Raw genomic sequence first — 13336 nt, forward strand, 5'->3', positions numbered from 1 at the left:
GGCAAAATAAGGTATGAATAAGTTACCTGTGTCAACATCCTTCACCTCTTCTTTGTCATGCTCCTCGTGCCATTGCATGGTTCGGTAGTAACTGAGCATCACCTCCCACAATGCTTTGCACAGGTCAGTCAGGCAGGGGATGTAGCTGTCTGGAGTGATGTGCTGGTGAGAGAAAAAGCAGAGCATCAAGCAGATTCAAACAGCTGCCAGCCACTTCAACTCTTCGGGGGAATTTCCCTAATGCCAACTCACTGACAGACACACGGATAACAAAAGGCCAGAAAACATGCAGCAGCCCTTCTTGCCATTTTATTACATATATAACTATCAAGCAGTCAACTTTTTCCCTTTTTCCTGTCCCGTATACACTCAAGTGTACCTAATAAACTCCTACCTTCGTGTTAGAAGACGTACAACTGCAACGGAGGTCATTATTTTCCGGATGCTTGCTCGAATCATCTACAGAACCTTGCTTAAAGGTCAAAGGACACATGCTCATTTGGGAATTGTTAGTTTTTTTAGGCTTGTTTTTTTTACACTTCTGGAGCTGGGAGGTTTTCAAATAAATGTGCACTGTTCTCTCTGCAAGCTCATTTCACAGCTCCTTGCATTCTCTATTGAAAAATGTCATGTAGGAAATGACTGGTGAAGAGGTCCATACATTGTTAACAAGGAAATGCTTGCTGGAAAACAAAAAACAAAAAAAAAAAAAAAAACACAACATTTTTTTCACGGAATGGACATAATGACTCCAGTACTATAATAAATAAAAGATCATACAGATTGAACTTATCTTCACCTGCTAAATCTTTTCTAAGTAGCTGAGTGTACAAGCAGACTAGTCCGTATTATAGTCTAGTCAAAGATTTACTGTTGCTCATGCGACCAAATGATGTGTTGATATGTGTACATCTAAATATTAGGACACTCAATGGATTTAGGACTTACATCATAGGAAATTACATTACACAAAACAAGCAGTGTTGGAACAAGTGGAACACAAAGCACTCAATATACACTCACTTTAAAAGGAAATTGTTTACATTTAGGTAATTACCGTAGGTAATCAGCCAATCAAGTGGCAGCAATGAAATGTATAAAACAGGGCTTTTGATCGATTACAATATTGAATTGAGATGAATCGCATGATTGTCATGATTTAACTTGTGAGTGATCGTAATTTAATCGCACATTTTCATCTGTTCTAAATGTACCTTAAATTATTATGGCAGACGGAAAATTTCTTTTAGTGCATGTGCACGATGTCTGAGCATTAGCTAAATCTGAGAGTAATACATTTTTTTTTAAAAATGCATCATCATATTAAAATATAAGATAAGAGAAAGAGCTTCAGTAAACATGGAATGGAAATGTGCCTCACATTTTAGCAGCCAACAAGTTTCTGTGATTTGGATAAAATCATCTTAAACTAGTACTTAATAGGCTCACAATTTAAAATGTTGCCTAGACGGTTTATTTTCCCTTCAGCAACATTTGATTTCAGAAAAAAAAAACGCTGCCGTACTCCCACCCGGAAAGTCCAATCTGCTGTCTGGGCGGCCCGACATGGAGTTTGTTATGTCTCGAACCACAACATGGCCGACTCATCTATACACACATTTCTCAGCCCAACCGACAGCTACATGCAGGGCTTTCATCCAGGTCTTTTTTTATTCTTCCTCCAATTAAGGCAGTGTATATGGAAAAGCTTGGTTGAATTACAGTCTGAGGCTGGGTTTTCAAGAACAGAAATGGCACAGAGCAATATGGCCTCCAGCTGTGGAAAAACTAACATCCACAAAGCTAAAAATGAATCACACGGATGAGAAGACGGCTCTTTTTTTTGCCTTGCAGATTCGACCTGATCTGCTCATATTCTGCAATAATTTAGACCCTAGTGACAAATCCCAGTGTCTTGCTTCCAATCTGTTTTATTGATAAAACTGTGAGGAAGTGCACAAAATGTAGCGCAGGAACATTTTCGATCGGATCGCCAGCTAAAACACACTGCTGATGCCAGCAACTATAAAAACGGTCCATGAGATTAATTGAGCACTTTATCTGTTTGTTCTTTTTTGATGTACTATCAAAGTAATCTTATTCAATCTGGAAAAAAAAAACCCCGATGAAACCATCATTCAATTTAAGATGAATGTGATCTACGACTACACACCCAAAGTCTGAGTGGATGAAATAAATCGGATCAAGTCTGACCTGTACATAGTGACTGCGTTGGGAATATATTATCACCTGTGAACATTTTCACAGCTGCAGATACACAAGCTTGCATGAATCAACCGTGCAGATTCCAGCTAATGCAGAAAGCTAGAACTTAACATTAAAAGGATGACAGGAGCAAAAGACAATAACATTCACACCAGCCAAAACATTGCTATTTTTAAGTTGTCTGGTATGCCGGGGTAGTGTCCTTTGTTTACATCTAATCTCCTTGTTTTGTCTAGTGGCCAAGAAGTGTTTCATGGAGTCGGGGAGGTTACACTGGCATTGATTCTACGATTGCAGGGCAGGAAGTAGAGTTTGGCAAGACTGAGGAGAAATGGAAACGATCCATGCGAACCGCACGATCAATCTCTCAGCTTTGCCAGTCGACTCATTGCTCATGGAGGACCATTAGGCGTTAGGAAACTGAGATTTAGAGGTGCAAGGTTGTAGATCTGATCTTAGAACCCTCGTCTCATTGGGACTGCTAAATTTTGTCAGGTGTTGAAAGACACAGTTGTTGCATTGGTGTGGATTCTAAGAGTTCTCTAGAAAGAACTGGGCATCTTACTGACCAGGTGCGTTCCTATTTTAAGCTGATTCACTCATTTAAATGCTTTAACGGGCAAAAGAAAGAAAGAAAAAATAAAAATTTTGCTACCATCAGCATCAGCGGAATTGCAGTGCCAGCAGACCAATGCGCAGGTCTCCTCAATCAAAGCCAACTCTCTACAGAGCAACCTTAATGCATTTCCACTGCAGCCCTGAGGGAAGATTCAGCAGGGAGAAAATCTGCTCTAGGTTTCAATAATTCCCAGCCCACTTGAGACATAAAAAAAGATTTAAGAATGATAACTGAACTGCATGGGGTAGTCATACATTCAAGGATCTTTGGGCCCCTTGTGTCAGGTGAACTAATTAGTTGTGGACTGCCAAGACAAATAGCCATTCACATCTAATCCGCGTCTCAAATGCCGGTGACCACTTGTGGTGCTGGATACACAAAAGAACACTAGTCCTTACTTAGCAAAATTAGGAAATACCACAAACAGCAGGGCTGGTGAGTGGGTGTAAAGCAGTAGAACAAAAGGACGAAAGTATGAGGCGCCTCGTTTCTTGCCCCCGCACTCTTCTGTAGGATGAAACAGTGGCAGCTCAGCTGTAAAAGCATTGGACAAAAGTCGTAAGTTCAAAACACTGCAATGCAAAACCGCCACTGTTTTGCACCGGAGCCAAACCCTTAAACCTCATTTTGCTCAATTTCCTGTACTTCGCTAAAGTTACTTTGGACAAAACCAACCAAATGAAAAAATAAAAAAATTTACATTTATATACAATACAATGATCAGCCACCACAAAAAATAAATCCACCTGCCCAATATTATGTAGCTCCCCCTTTAAAAAAAGGGGGAAAAAAGCTGTCCTTTGAGGCTGTCCTTTCAATGCATGGATCCAGAAGAACTCTAAAGATCCACTGTGGGATCTGGCAGCAAGATGTAAGCAAGTTAAAAAGTGGGGCCTCTTGTTTGTCCATCGCATCTCACAAATGCTCAATCGAATGAACTTAGAGGCCAAGTCACCATCAATTCTTAGTCATGTTTTCCAGCCGTGAACAATTCTTTGCTTTGTACAGTAGCAGGGAGCGTATTGCTGCAGAAAGGATATCTTTCTCTAGCTTCAAAAGGTTGGTGACCCCTGGTATAAATGGTATGAGGTTAAAAACTCCTTGACAGGTGCCAGTGTGTTGATCAGTGTTATTCACTTAAGCCTGTATATTTAGCTACTCATAACACTATACTAGTACAATGTTCTATAGCAGGGGTCACCAACCTTTTGAAACTGCAAGCTTCTTCTGGGGTACCGATTAAACTGAAGGGCTACCAGTTTAATACAAACAAGTTGAAATAACACACAAGTTCTGAAATATCAAAATTTGCTTAACTTACCTTTAATTATATGTTATTATTAATAATTAATGATATTTATCTATATCTACTCTTCTATATTTTAATATTGTCATTTTCAAATTCACACCAATGCAAGTGTTAGATGCAGCTCACTGGTAAGTGGCACTATGGTGAGCAATTTTTTTAGAAAAGGCCAAGTTGGTGACCCCTGTTCTATAGTGTGATTAAATTTGCTAGTAATGCAAAATTTTACATCATTCAAGCAACTAGCATAATATAGAGTGTTTTTCGTAGATTTAAAACCATGCGGTTCTGAATAAAGGGTTCGGCTAAATGCTGTGAATCGAAATACCACCCAAATCTGTGCTCCACACTGCATGTTAACGGCAGAATGATTCTTTAGCATGCACCTGAACTCGTGTGTATAAGAAAGATTGACAGCCCTGTGTAGCTCCACATCAACTAAATTGCTTGATGAGCTCCTCTAACCTTCAGACGTGTCCTTTGCCATGATTCACTGAGGAACAGAGCACTAATCAACACATCACAATCATGTACACCGCCTGATTCTTAGAAACGTGATCGTGCAATTAATGTTTTTTTAAAAAAAAAGCCCTGACCTTGAGCTTCAATTCGAATCCGGTGACCTCTTAAAGCTCGAAACACACATGTACCCATACGGTCCTGTGTCCCTATAGGAATTCTTTATGAAGATCTAATCAGGGCTATACAGAAGGGTGACGGTGAATGGAAGCATTAAGTCTCTTTTACATGGCACCTCTGATTCATGCTAAATCTTAGCGATGCAGCTCGTGTTCTCGCTTATCAGTAGACGTCAATGCGGCCCCATTGCTGAGCTAACGCACAGAATTAATCAAATGTTCTCTTGCCTGGCGAGGCAGATATTTCCCAGCAAACCACGTATCGCTCTGTGAGTAGCGTTCATATCAGTGGTAGGACAGGAGCATCCGAGACATGTCATCCGAGCAGCAATCAGCTCAGAGTTATAAATAAGTTCCAATCAAGCTTTTCACTGTGGTGGAGGAAAGTTTGAATAATGATACCAACAAAGGCCCTGACCACAATTAACATTAATAAACAATTAAAACTATTGAAATCAGCGGTCTCCACATCATTTTTCTATAATGGGGTTGAGATGGGGTGGAGATTTTATTATGATTTTAAAATGTATTTATTATGCCACCCAATACTTAATTATTTTGTAAAGACAAACTATTATAATGAAATTTTTTCATATTCATTACTATTGAAATCAAAACATTTACTTATGCATATTCATATGGTTGGTGGGTGAATCCACAGAAAATTTGGCTACGCTAATAACTAGAATTCGACCAAAAGTGGATTTTCCCAATACCGATAGCTGGGTTAAATAGTACTTGCCCGATAATCGATTTATCAACCGAGTTTTTAAAATGGATCCTGGATAAAAAACAAACAAACAATCCACGTGAAATACTACTGAACTTTGTTACAAAAAAATTTAATAAATAAATAGAACAGTACTGGATCGTAAAAATGTGCTTAATAAAATAAACATGAATATATAAATTACAAAATATAAGTCAAGTAGGCTTTGTCATTGAAACGAAATAAAGTTTCTGCAGTTCCAATTTGCTACAGCAAACAACATAAATGAACAAAAGTAACACAGAAGTACACATAACTCGAAACTAACAACACAAAATGCACATGTGCAACATTCAGTGCAAAAAAAAAAAAGGATATAATAATATAAATTATAAATAATAAATAGGGCGCTCTCCGTGCAGCGCGCAGTCTCCCGTGTATAAACAAACACCGGAAGCCTAAAAAACTATCGGTATGGATCTTTGTCAATAGACGATAGTTCTAGCAATCCACTATCAATGATTCGACCTCCATTAATAACTAATGGAAATTTTATTTTGAAAGCCAACCTTTATTATTACCGTAATTTCCGGACTATTAAGCGCACCCATATATAAGCCGCACCCACTGAATTTGACAAAGATTTTTATTTTGAACATAAATAAGCCGCACCTGTCTATAAGCCTAAGTCTACACTGAAACTAATGAACTTTACACAGGTTTTAATGAAAGACAGTGTCTGTTACACGGCTTGTATCTAAACAGTAGCCTACCAAGAAAGTCATTGTTCACTGTCTTCCTCCTTCCTTTCACAACAATTTCTCAACAAGTTTATCTTTTGGCATCGTCGTGCGTTTAAAAATCACCATCGGTGAAGCTTTTCTCCCCATGACGTGCAGCTCAGAACACAGGTGAAGTGCGGTTGTTTTCAGCGTGACGAATGATTCGCATTTCCTGTAGACAGTCCGAGTGAGCGGCAGGTCAAACGTCAGAGGAACATCATCCATATTTATGATGTGCTGCTGCCCGATTCAGTGGGAGCGCATCTGATTTGATATAAAGAGTCTCATTGGTTCACCTGAACCCGTTCTGCAATTTCATTGGTCTAATGTTATGAAATGAATGGGGCTCAGTTTTTTGGCTTGAAGCTTGTCAAACAGGGAAAAACCCAGAAAAAATGCATAAATTAGCCGCTTAATTGTTTAAGCAGCGGGGTTCAAAGCGTGGGGAAAAAAGTAGCGGCTTATAGTCCCGAAAATATGCTATATTTATTATACAGATATGATATGAGTAAAAAATATTTAAAATAACATTTTCTAAATCTGTCTCTGCTATTGTACAGAGGGCCGTTCCAAATGTGGGGGCGAGACGTATTCGGCCAGTGGGCCATAGTTTGGGGACCGCTGATCAAAATATGTTCAGTTTGTTCACATGACTTCGGCAGGTTGACTTTTTTAGAGCTCCTGTTTGTCTCGTGTGTCAGTTTTCATATATCGATCTAAGGTTTTGCCTTCAGGATTATTCAAACTGGATTAGTTCTACATTCTGGAGCACTATAAAGATCTCTGGGATTTTTTTTTGTATCCCTTGAAATGTGTTATGCCAGTAATTCTTTGTCGATTGTGCAGGCACACATCTGGAAAAGTTATTTTAGGATTTTATCTTCTGTAAAACGATCAGTGAGAATAACCTGAGGTGACAGACTCCCAGTACATCCTGTAGGAAAAGATCTTTCCTACTTTTCTTACCCACTTAAGAAACCACAGGTCTGTTGAATGACTCTCAAATGAATACACACGTTGGCTCAGAATAAAACGAGAAAACAATTAAATGAAGACATTTTAAAATATCTTGTCGGAGAAACAATGCTTCTGGGAACTTTAGGTGTATACACACACACAAACACACACTGTCCACTTTATTAGGAATATCTGTCAACCTGCACATTTAGGCAGTTATCTAATCTCTAGCAGTATCACAATGCAGAGACAGGTCAAGAGCTTCGGGTAATATTTACATCAAACACCAGAATGAAGACATGTTCTCCTGTGACTTTTATCCTGAAATGGTTATTGTTACCAGATGGGCCGGTTTGAGCATTTCTAAATCTTCAGTGAGAAAAAATGTGATCTCTGTGACTCTTACTTTAGCATAGTGGGTTGGTTTGAACATATCAGAAATTGCTGCTATACTGTGATTTACACACATTACATTACACCGACATTACAAAAAACATCCCACGTGTGGAGAATCTGCAGGCGAATAAGAGGATAAGGTTCGAAAGAAATGAAAAAGTGGTTTCAAGCTGCCAAGAAAGCCACAGTAACTCAAATAATAGTGCTTTATAACGGTTGTGCATGTTGAGATGCTTCACCCAAGTTCGCTTAATTAACAGCTGATAATTAGAGGGAAAAAAACATACCTGGTCTTTTTTCTGTCCACATTTGATTCAGTGCTCATGATAGCCTCGAATTCTTGTTCTTGTTTAACAGGATCCCAATCACCTCAAGGTTTATATTAGGGATGGTAAGATTTGCATCAGTGCATCGGCATAATATCTACCGCTGTGATGCGTCGTTTTAAAAAGGTGTGCATCAGATACAAGTTGGCATTTGTATGCATAGTTTTGAACACATTTGCATCATTTTTATTAGATGCGCTCTACTTTTATTATTTAGAAAGCGACCAATAATTTGTGACCGATATTTGATATGTAGATCGATTTCTCGTCGCTAAACCGTTTTTCGAGCGTGTTCTCTCAGCACCGCTGCTGCTATGTGAATATGACAACACTACAGAGACCGAGGCGTATCCTAAGAGTCACATAAAATACAGATTAACATGGCAGAGGTAGAGCTGCAGCTTCCTGGAGACACAACAGAAAAAGAGCGTCTACAAAAGCGTGTTTGTGAAAGGGTCATGTGTTAGAAGTCAGAAGGCACTTAAGTAAATTGATGATTTGCTGTCTGTTTGAGCCAAAGAAATAAAAGTGAACTCTCTGTACCATATTGAATTGCATACCATCATATTTTTTCCATCGAATCGCATTGTGTCTGAATCACAGCGGATTCAGTTATGGAGATGCGCATCCTTAGTTTATAGTGTTTCATATTCTGAGATGCGTTTTCTCCTCACCACAGTAAGAAGCACTTATTTGAGCTACTACAGTCTGGTGATTTTTCTCAGATCCGACCCCGCAAACATCTAAAGATGTACCAGTGCCCCTTGGATCCCACTTCATGTAGAGTTTGGACTTCTTTGAACATTCTTTGAACCCTGAGTTCCTCAGAAGCTCCTGGTTCCACAACATCAACTGACTGTGGAAAGGACGTTACTCATAATCACACACTCCGGTGTTCATGTTAGTTCTCACTCTGCTATGTTCTGTATTGTTTAAAGAGTTACAATCACACACTTGATATCACCCAAATAAGGATGGGTTCCCCTTTTGAGTCTGGTTCCTCTCAGGGTTTCTTCCTCATAACCTCTAAGGTAGTTCTTTTTTTGCCACAGGTGCTCATCAGGGATTAATACACATCGTTCACTTATATTCTAATTTATTGTTTTATAATTCTTAATGTCCATTGTGAAAATAGAAATAAACTTATAATCTCTCATTAGTCTGCCGAGACTCTACACAGGATGTTTTTTGTTTTTCGCGCCACTCTGTTTAAACTCTAGCAACTGTTGTGTGTTGAAAAAAGGAGATTTCTTAGCAGTTTCTAAAATATTAGACCAGCCCCTCTGGTTTCAACAACTGTACCACAGTAAAAGTCACATTAGGTGTGTTTACATGGAGCATGTAATCGGTTCAAAAGTCGAATCCGAAAGAAAAATGCTCCATATAAACACCTTATATTTGTAATGGGTTTGAGAGGGGTGGAACAAACCTTTCTATAAACCACACAAAATATAAATTCTGCCATGTAAACGCGCTAACCAATTACTGCCGTTGATAAGAGCCATTGCTTGAGACACGGGTCCTCAAATCTGCGATTTCGAAAGTCTCCTGTTCACCTGGAATCCGTATCGGATCTCGTATCGGCTCATTCCCTTGCAGAATTTGTAGCCAAACTTTTGTCACTTTTTTTATATATTAATTTGCCACAACGTGGTTTTTCCACACAGGTTCCGCGTCTGTGTAAAACAACCGCGACACGCATAATCAGGGTATGAGGGCGTCTACCAAAATGCCATGAATGTAAACGTGAATATTCCCTGAATCTCTTGACTTCTATTAGCAGGATTTCTGCGTCTCGTGCTGCTACATGACTGGCTGATAGGTGATAAATCAAGCCTCCATCAAGTGGTAATAATAAAGTTCGAAACAAGGGGTTGAAAATGAAAATAAGGTGTACTGTAGAACGCACAGGCTTATTAGCATAATCATAACCTCCCCTTCTTCCACTTCGGTCTCAGTGATTTATGCATCGATTGCCTCATTGCCCCCTCATAGCACGTAATCGCTACACAAACGGTAATAGCGCATGATCATGGATGGAAATTTGATCCCGTTCAAACTGCACGCTCGCGTCTGCTTTTTTCTTTTCCAAATGATTTTTACAGAACGTGGAACGTCAATCTCCTCCAGTGGAACGTGGTAGGGAACATGCGAGGCTTCGCTCAATGAGCGTGATGACTCGGACTCATGGCTAAATCATTAAATCAACCACCACTAATTGTCTCCAGATGATCTTTCATTGGCTTGATACAGACACGCTCTAAGTCTATATTAGTTCGTGTGACAGTGTCTGGGTTGCCTGGTGGGGAAAAAAGCACCAAGAAACGGGAACGAATGCAATTTTTCAGCAGGTTTTTTTAAAGGAAAAATTATGATTCTATTTGTTTGTGGCATCGAAATTACTGTTTGTGACTGTATGACAAATCTTAACATAGTAAAATCTGTATGAACACTGGTAATGGGAGAAAAAGAAAAGAAATAAATAAAAAGGTGATGATACAGTGCCTCTCGAGCACAGATGTCTTGCTCAGGAGCCCCAGGAGTGGCAGCTTGGCGATAATGGGGCTTGAACCCAGTACCTTCCAATCAGTGAGCCAGAGGCTTTAAAAAACCACTTCCCCGTTGCATTTAATTCATATATTATGTCAATGGCAATGATTTTTCGATACAAAGTTATATTTTTGGTAAATCTTTTTGATTGATTGGTTTCCCTTAAAAGGCAACAACCGTAAAACTATTTAAATTCATTTTAGTTATCAGGTTTTATGAGCCAGTTTATGGCCTGTTAAAAAAAAAAAAAAAAAAAAAAAAAGAGGGAATAAAAGGGATTTATAAATGTGATGTAAAATGCTCTGTAAAAAGCTTCTATTCCCGATTAAAAGCCTTCATGCGTCCTTCAATTCCACGGAGCCGAAACCTGACGCGGCTCACGCGTGCCATTCGAACGGACAAAGCGTCTTCTACAGCCGATCTGCTTTACAGCTCATCTCTGCGTGATTAAATCATCATCGGGGGAAAAAAATAATCAATATCAGACCAGCCTACTGAGGGTGAGCTTTCAATTACAACATTGTGAATGACTACAGAGTATCTGAGGCGAAGCAGTGGCTGTGTGGAATACAGAGTACACTGAGCAGATGTTTGCCTCAGATCACAGGCTGAGGAAAGAACGCAGGAGAGGGGAGTCGGCTAAATGAAATAGGAAGCAAACATGACCCATATTACACACACACACACACACAGAGCTGTGATTGTAATGTTAAGCCTCTCTGTAGTTACTCACTACAGAATTGCAACTTTATCACACATTACATATAACTGTGTTGCATTTTGGAATACGTGTGATGATATTACAAATTTAATGCATTTTACTCATTATACAAACTGACAGTAAGAAGGAAAGAAAGAAAGACAGACAGACAGACAGACAGACAGACAGACAGACAGACAGACAGACAGACAGACAGACAGACAAGTCTGAACAATACTACTCCAGACAGAAAAACATAAAACGTAAAGACAGGAAAAAGTAAGGAAGGAAAAGAAAGAAAAAGAAAGAAAAAGAAGAAAGAAAGAAAGAAAGAAAGAAAGAAAGAAAGAAAGAAAGAAAGAAAGAAAGAAAGAAAGAAAGAAAGAAAGAAAGAAAGAAAGAAAGAAAGAAAGAAAGAAAGAAAGAAAGAAAGAAAAAGACAGACAGACAGACAGACAGAGAAAGAAAGGCAGACAGACAGACAGACAGACAGACAGACAGACAGACAGACAGACAGACAGACAGACAGACAGACAGACAGACAGACAGACAGACAGACAGACAGAGAAAGAAAGAAAGAAAGAAAGAAAGAAAGAAAGAAAGAAAGAAAGAAAGAAAGAAAGAAAGAAGATAGACAGACAGGAAAAAGAAAAAAGACAGACAGACAGACAGACAGACAGACAAGTCTGAACAAGACTACTCGAGACAAAAAAAAACAAAGCATAAAAAAAAGAAAAAGTCAGGAAGGGAAAAAAATTGCTGTCCGTGATGAAATCGTAGTGCTAATGCACGTAGTCAGAATAGCATCATTAGTCTCGAAACGTTTTGATGCCACCGTGTGTTTTATTTCACTTTCTTTAGTTGTATTGTAACTTTCATCTTCACCTTAATTCACTGTGAGCAACTGCAACAAAACAATTTCCCTGTGGGATCAATAAAGTATTCTGATTCTGAAAAGACTCGTTATACATCGAAAGTGAGCTCATAAAACACACTAACACACTGCTTCACGCAGCTCTAAATGTGAGAATCGATGCTTTCTGCGTTCCACGGTAGTCCCGATCACACTTTGCTTCGGATCGATTAATCGCGCGCGTCCTGCAAAGACAAAGCGATAAAAATGGACGGATCGAGATCACGGCTCCTTTGATTGTGAATGCGGCGCTTCGTTTCGAGCTGATTGCAACCGAGGCTTTCAGAGCGAGGGGTAAGGAGCTAAGAGACGGAAAAAAACCTATGATGCCCTTTCTAACCACTCTATTCCCGTGCATTAACTCTGATTAATTGCTTTGTGACATGGCCATGAATGAGCCAGCATTTCTCGTCGCCTTCCATGGAGCGCCGGGCCGCTGTTCCCGTGTCTCGCCGTGCTCCAAAATGCAGACGGATGGGGCCTTGTGGTAAGCAGGAAAATAATTTCCTGCTTGTCTGAAGCACAAAAGTGGGGCGAGTTATTCATGAAGGCGCTTAACTACAGCTGAAGTCGTTTAGGAGATAACTTTCACCCGGAGCTCTGTGGAGCAAAGCGGCTAATCGAAAAAAAAATAGGAGAGAGGAGAGAGGAGTAGGAGGAGACGTAGGAGGAGGAGGAAAGGGCTGGGGGTGCTTACCGTGCACAGATCCTTATACTGCATCTTCTGGAATTTGGTGTCAGCGTTGCCAGCGCACAGCTCCACGTATCCCAGCACCACCTGGAACACGGTATTGTGTATGGCCTGGGTGAAGTGCATGTGAAGCTGATCCATCGCCGTCTGAGGAGCAAGAGAAAGAGAAGAATAAATATCTGGGATATAAGCTGATACATGCTGATACACGTGCTAAATGCAGGAGGCTGTATATGTACATATACTTCATTAAACTACATGCTACAATATCATTTACATCTCACAACTTCACTGCGTAATTAAAAAAGGTGTGTTGATTTGCAAGTACAAATAGCCGACCTGATGACAGGTTTGTTATTTACGTTACGTCTCGCCATCGTTACTCGGGCTGTTAGATGGCTGATTATAGCCTCTTCCTAATCAGCTTGATGAAGGGGAGCAGATTTTGGTTCATCTGTATTTAAATTAACTGGATGTTATTAAATGTACAAATATATTGTACAGTAATGACAAAATAAATAAC

General features: G+C 39.5%; 1 protein-coding gene across 3 annotated transcripts in view; it reads right to left on the reverse strand.

The window, feature by feature from the left end:
* The window catches only part of vps50 (VPS50 EARP/GARPII complex subunit), a 189661-nt gene that overhangs the window by 113333 nt on the left and 62992 nt on the right, over positions 1 to 13336 (reverse strand). For all 3 annotated transcript variants that reach the window (XM_046834965.1, XM_046834968.1, XM_046834967.1), the window contains exons 12-13: positions 12820 to 12960; positions 27 to 162 (exon numbers count right to left, since the gene is read on the reverse strand). In XM_046834965.1, coding sequence (XP_046690921.1) covers positions 27 to 162; positions 12820 to 12960 — 277 coding nt within the window. The remainder of the gene's footprint in view (positions 1 to 26; positions 163 to 12819; positions 12961 to 13336) is intronic.

The sequence above is a fragment of the Silurus meridionalis genome, chromosome 22 (assembly GCF_014805685.1).
Source record: "Silurus meridionalis isolate SWU-2019-XX chromosome 22, ASM1480568v1, whole genome shotgun sequence".
NCBI classification, from domain to species: domain Eukaryota; kingdom Metazoa; phylum Chordata; class Actinopteri; order Siluriformes; family Siluridae; genus Silurus; species Silurus meridionalis.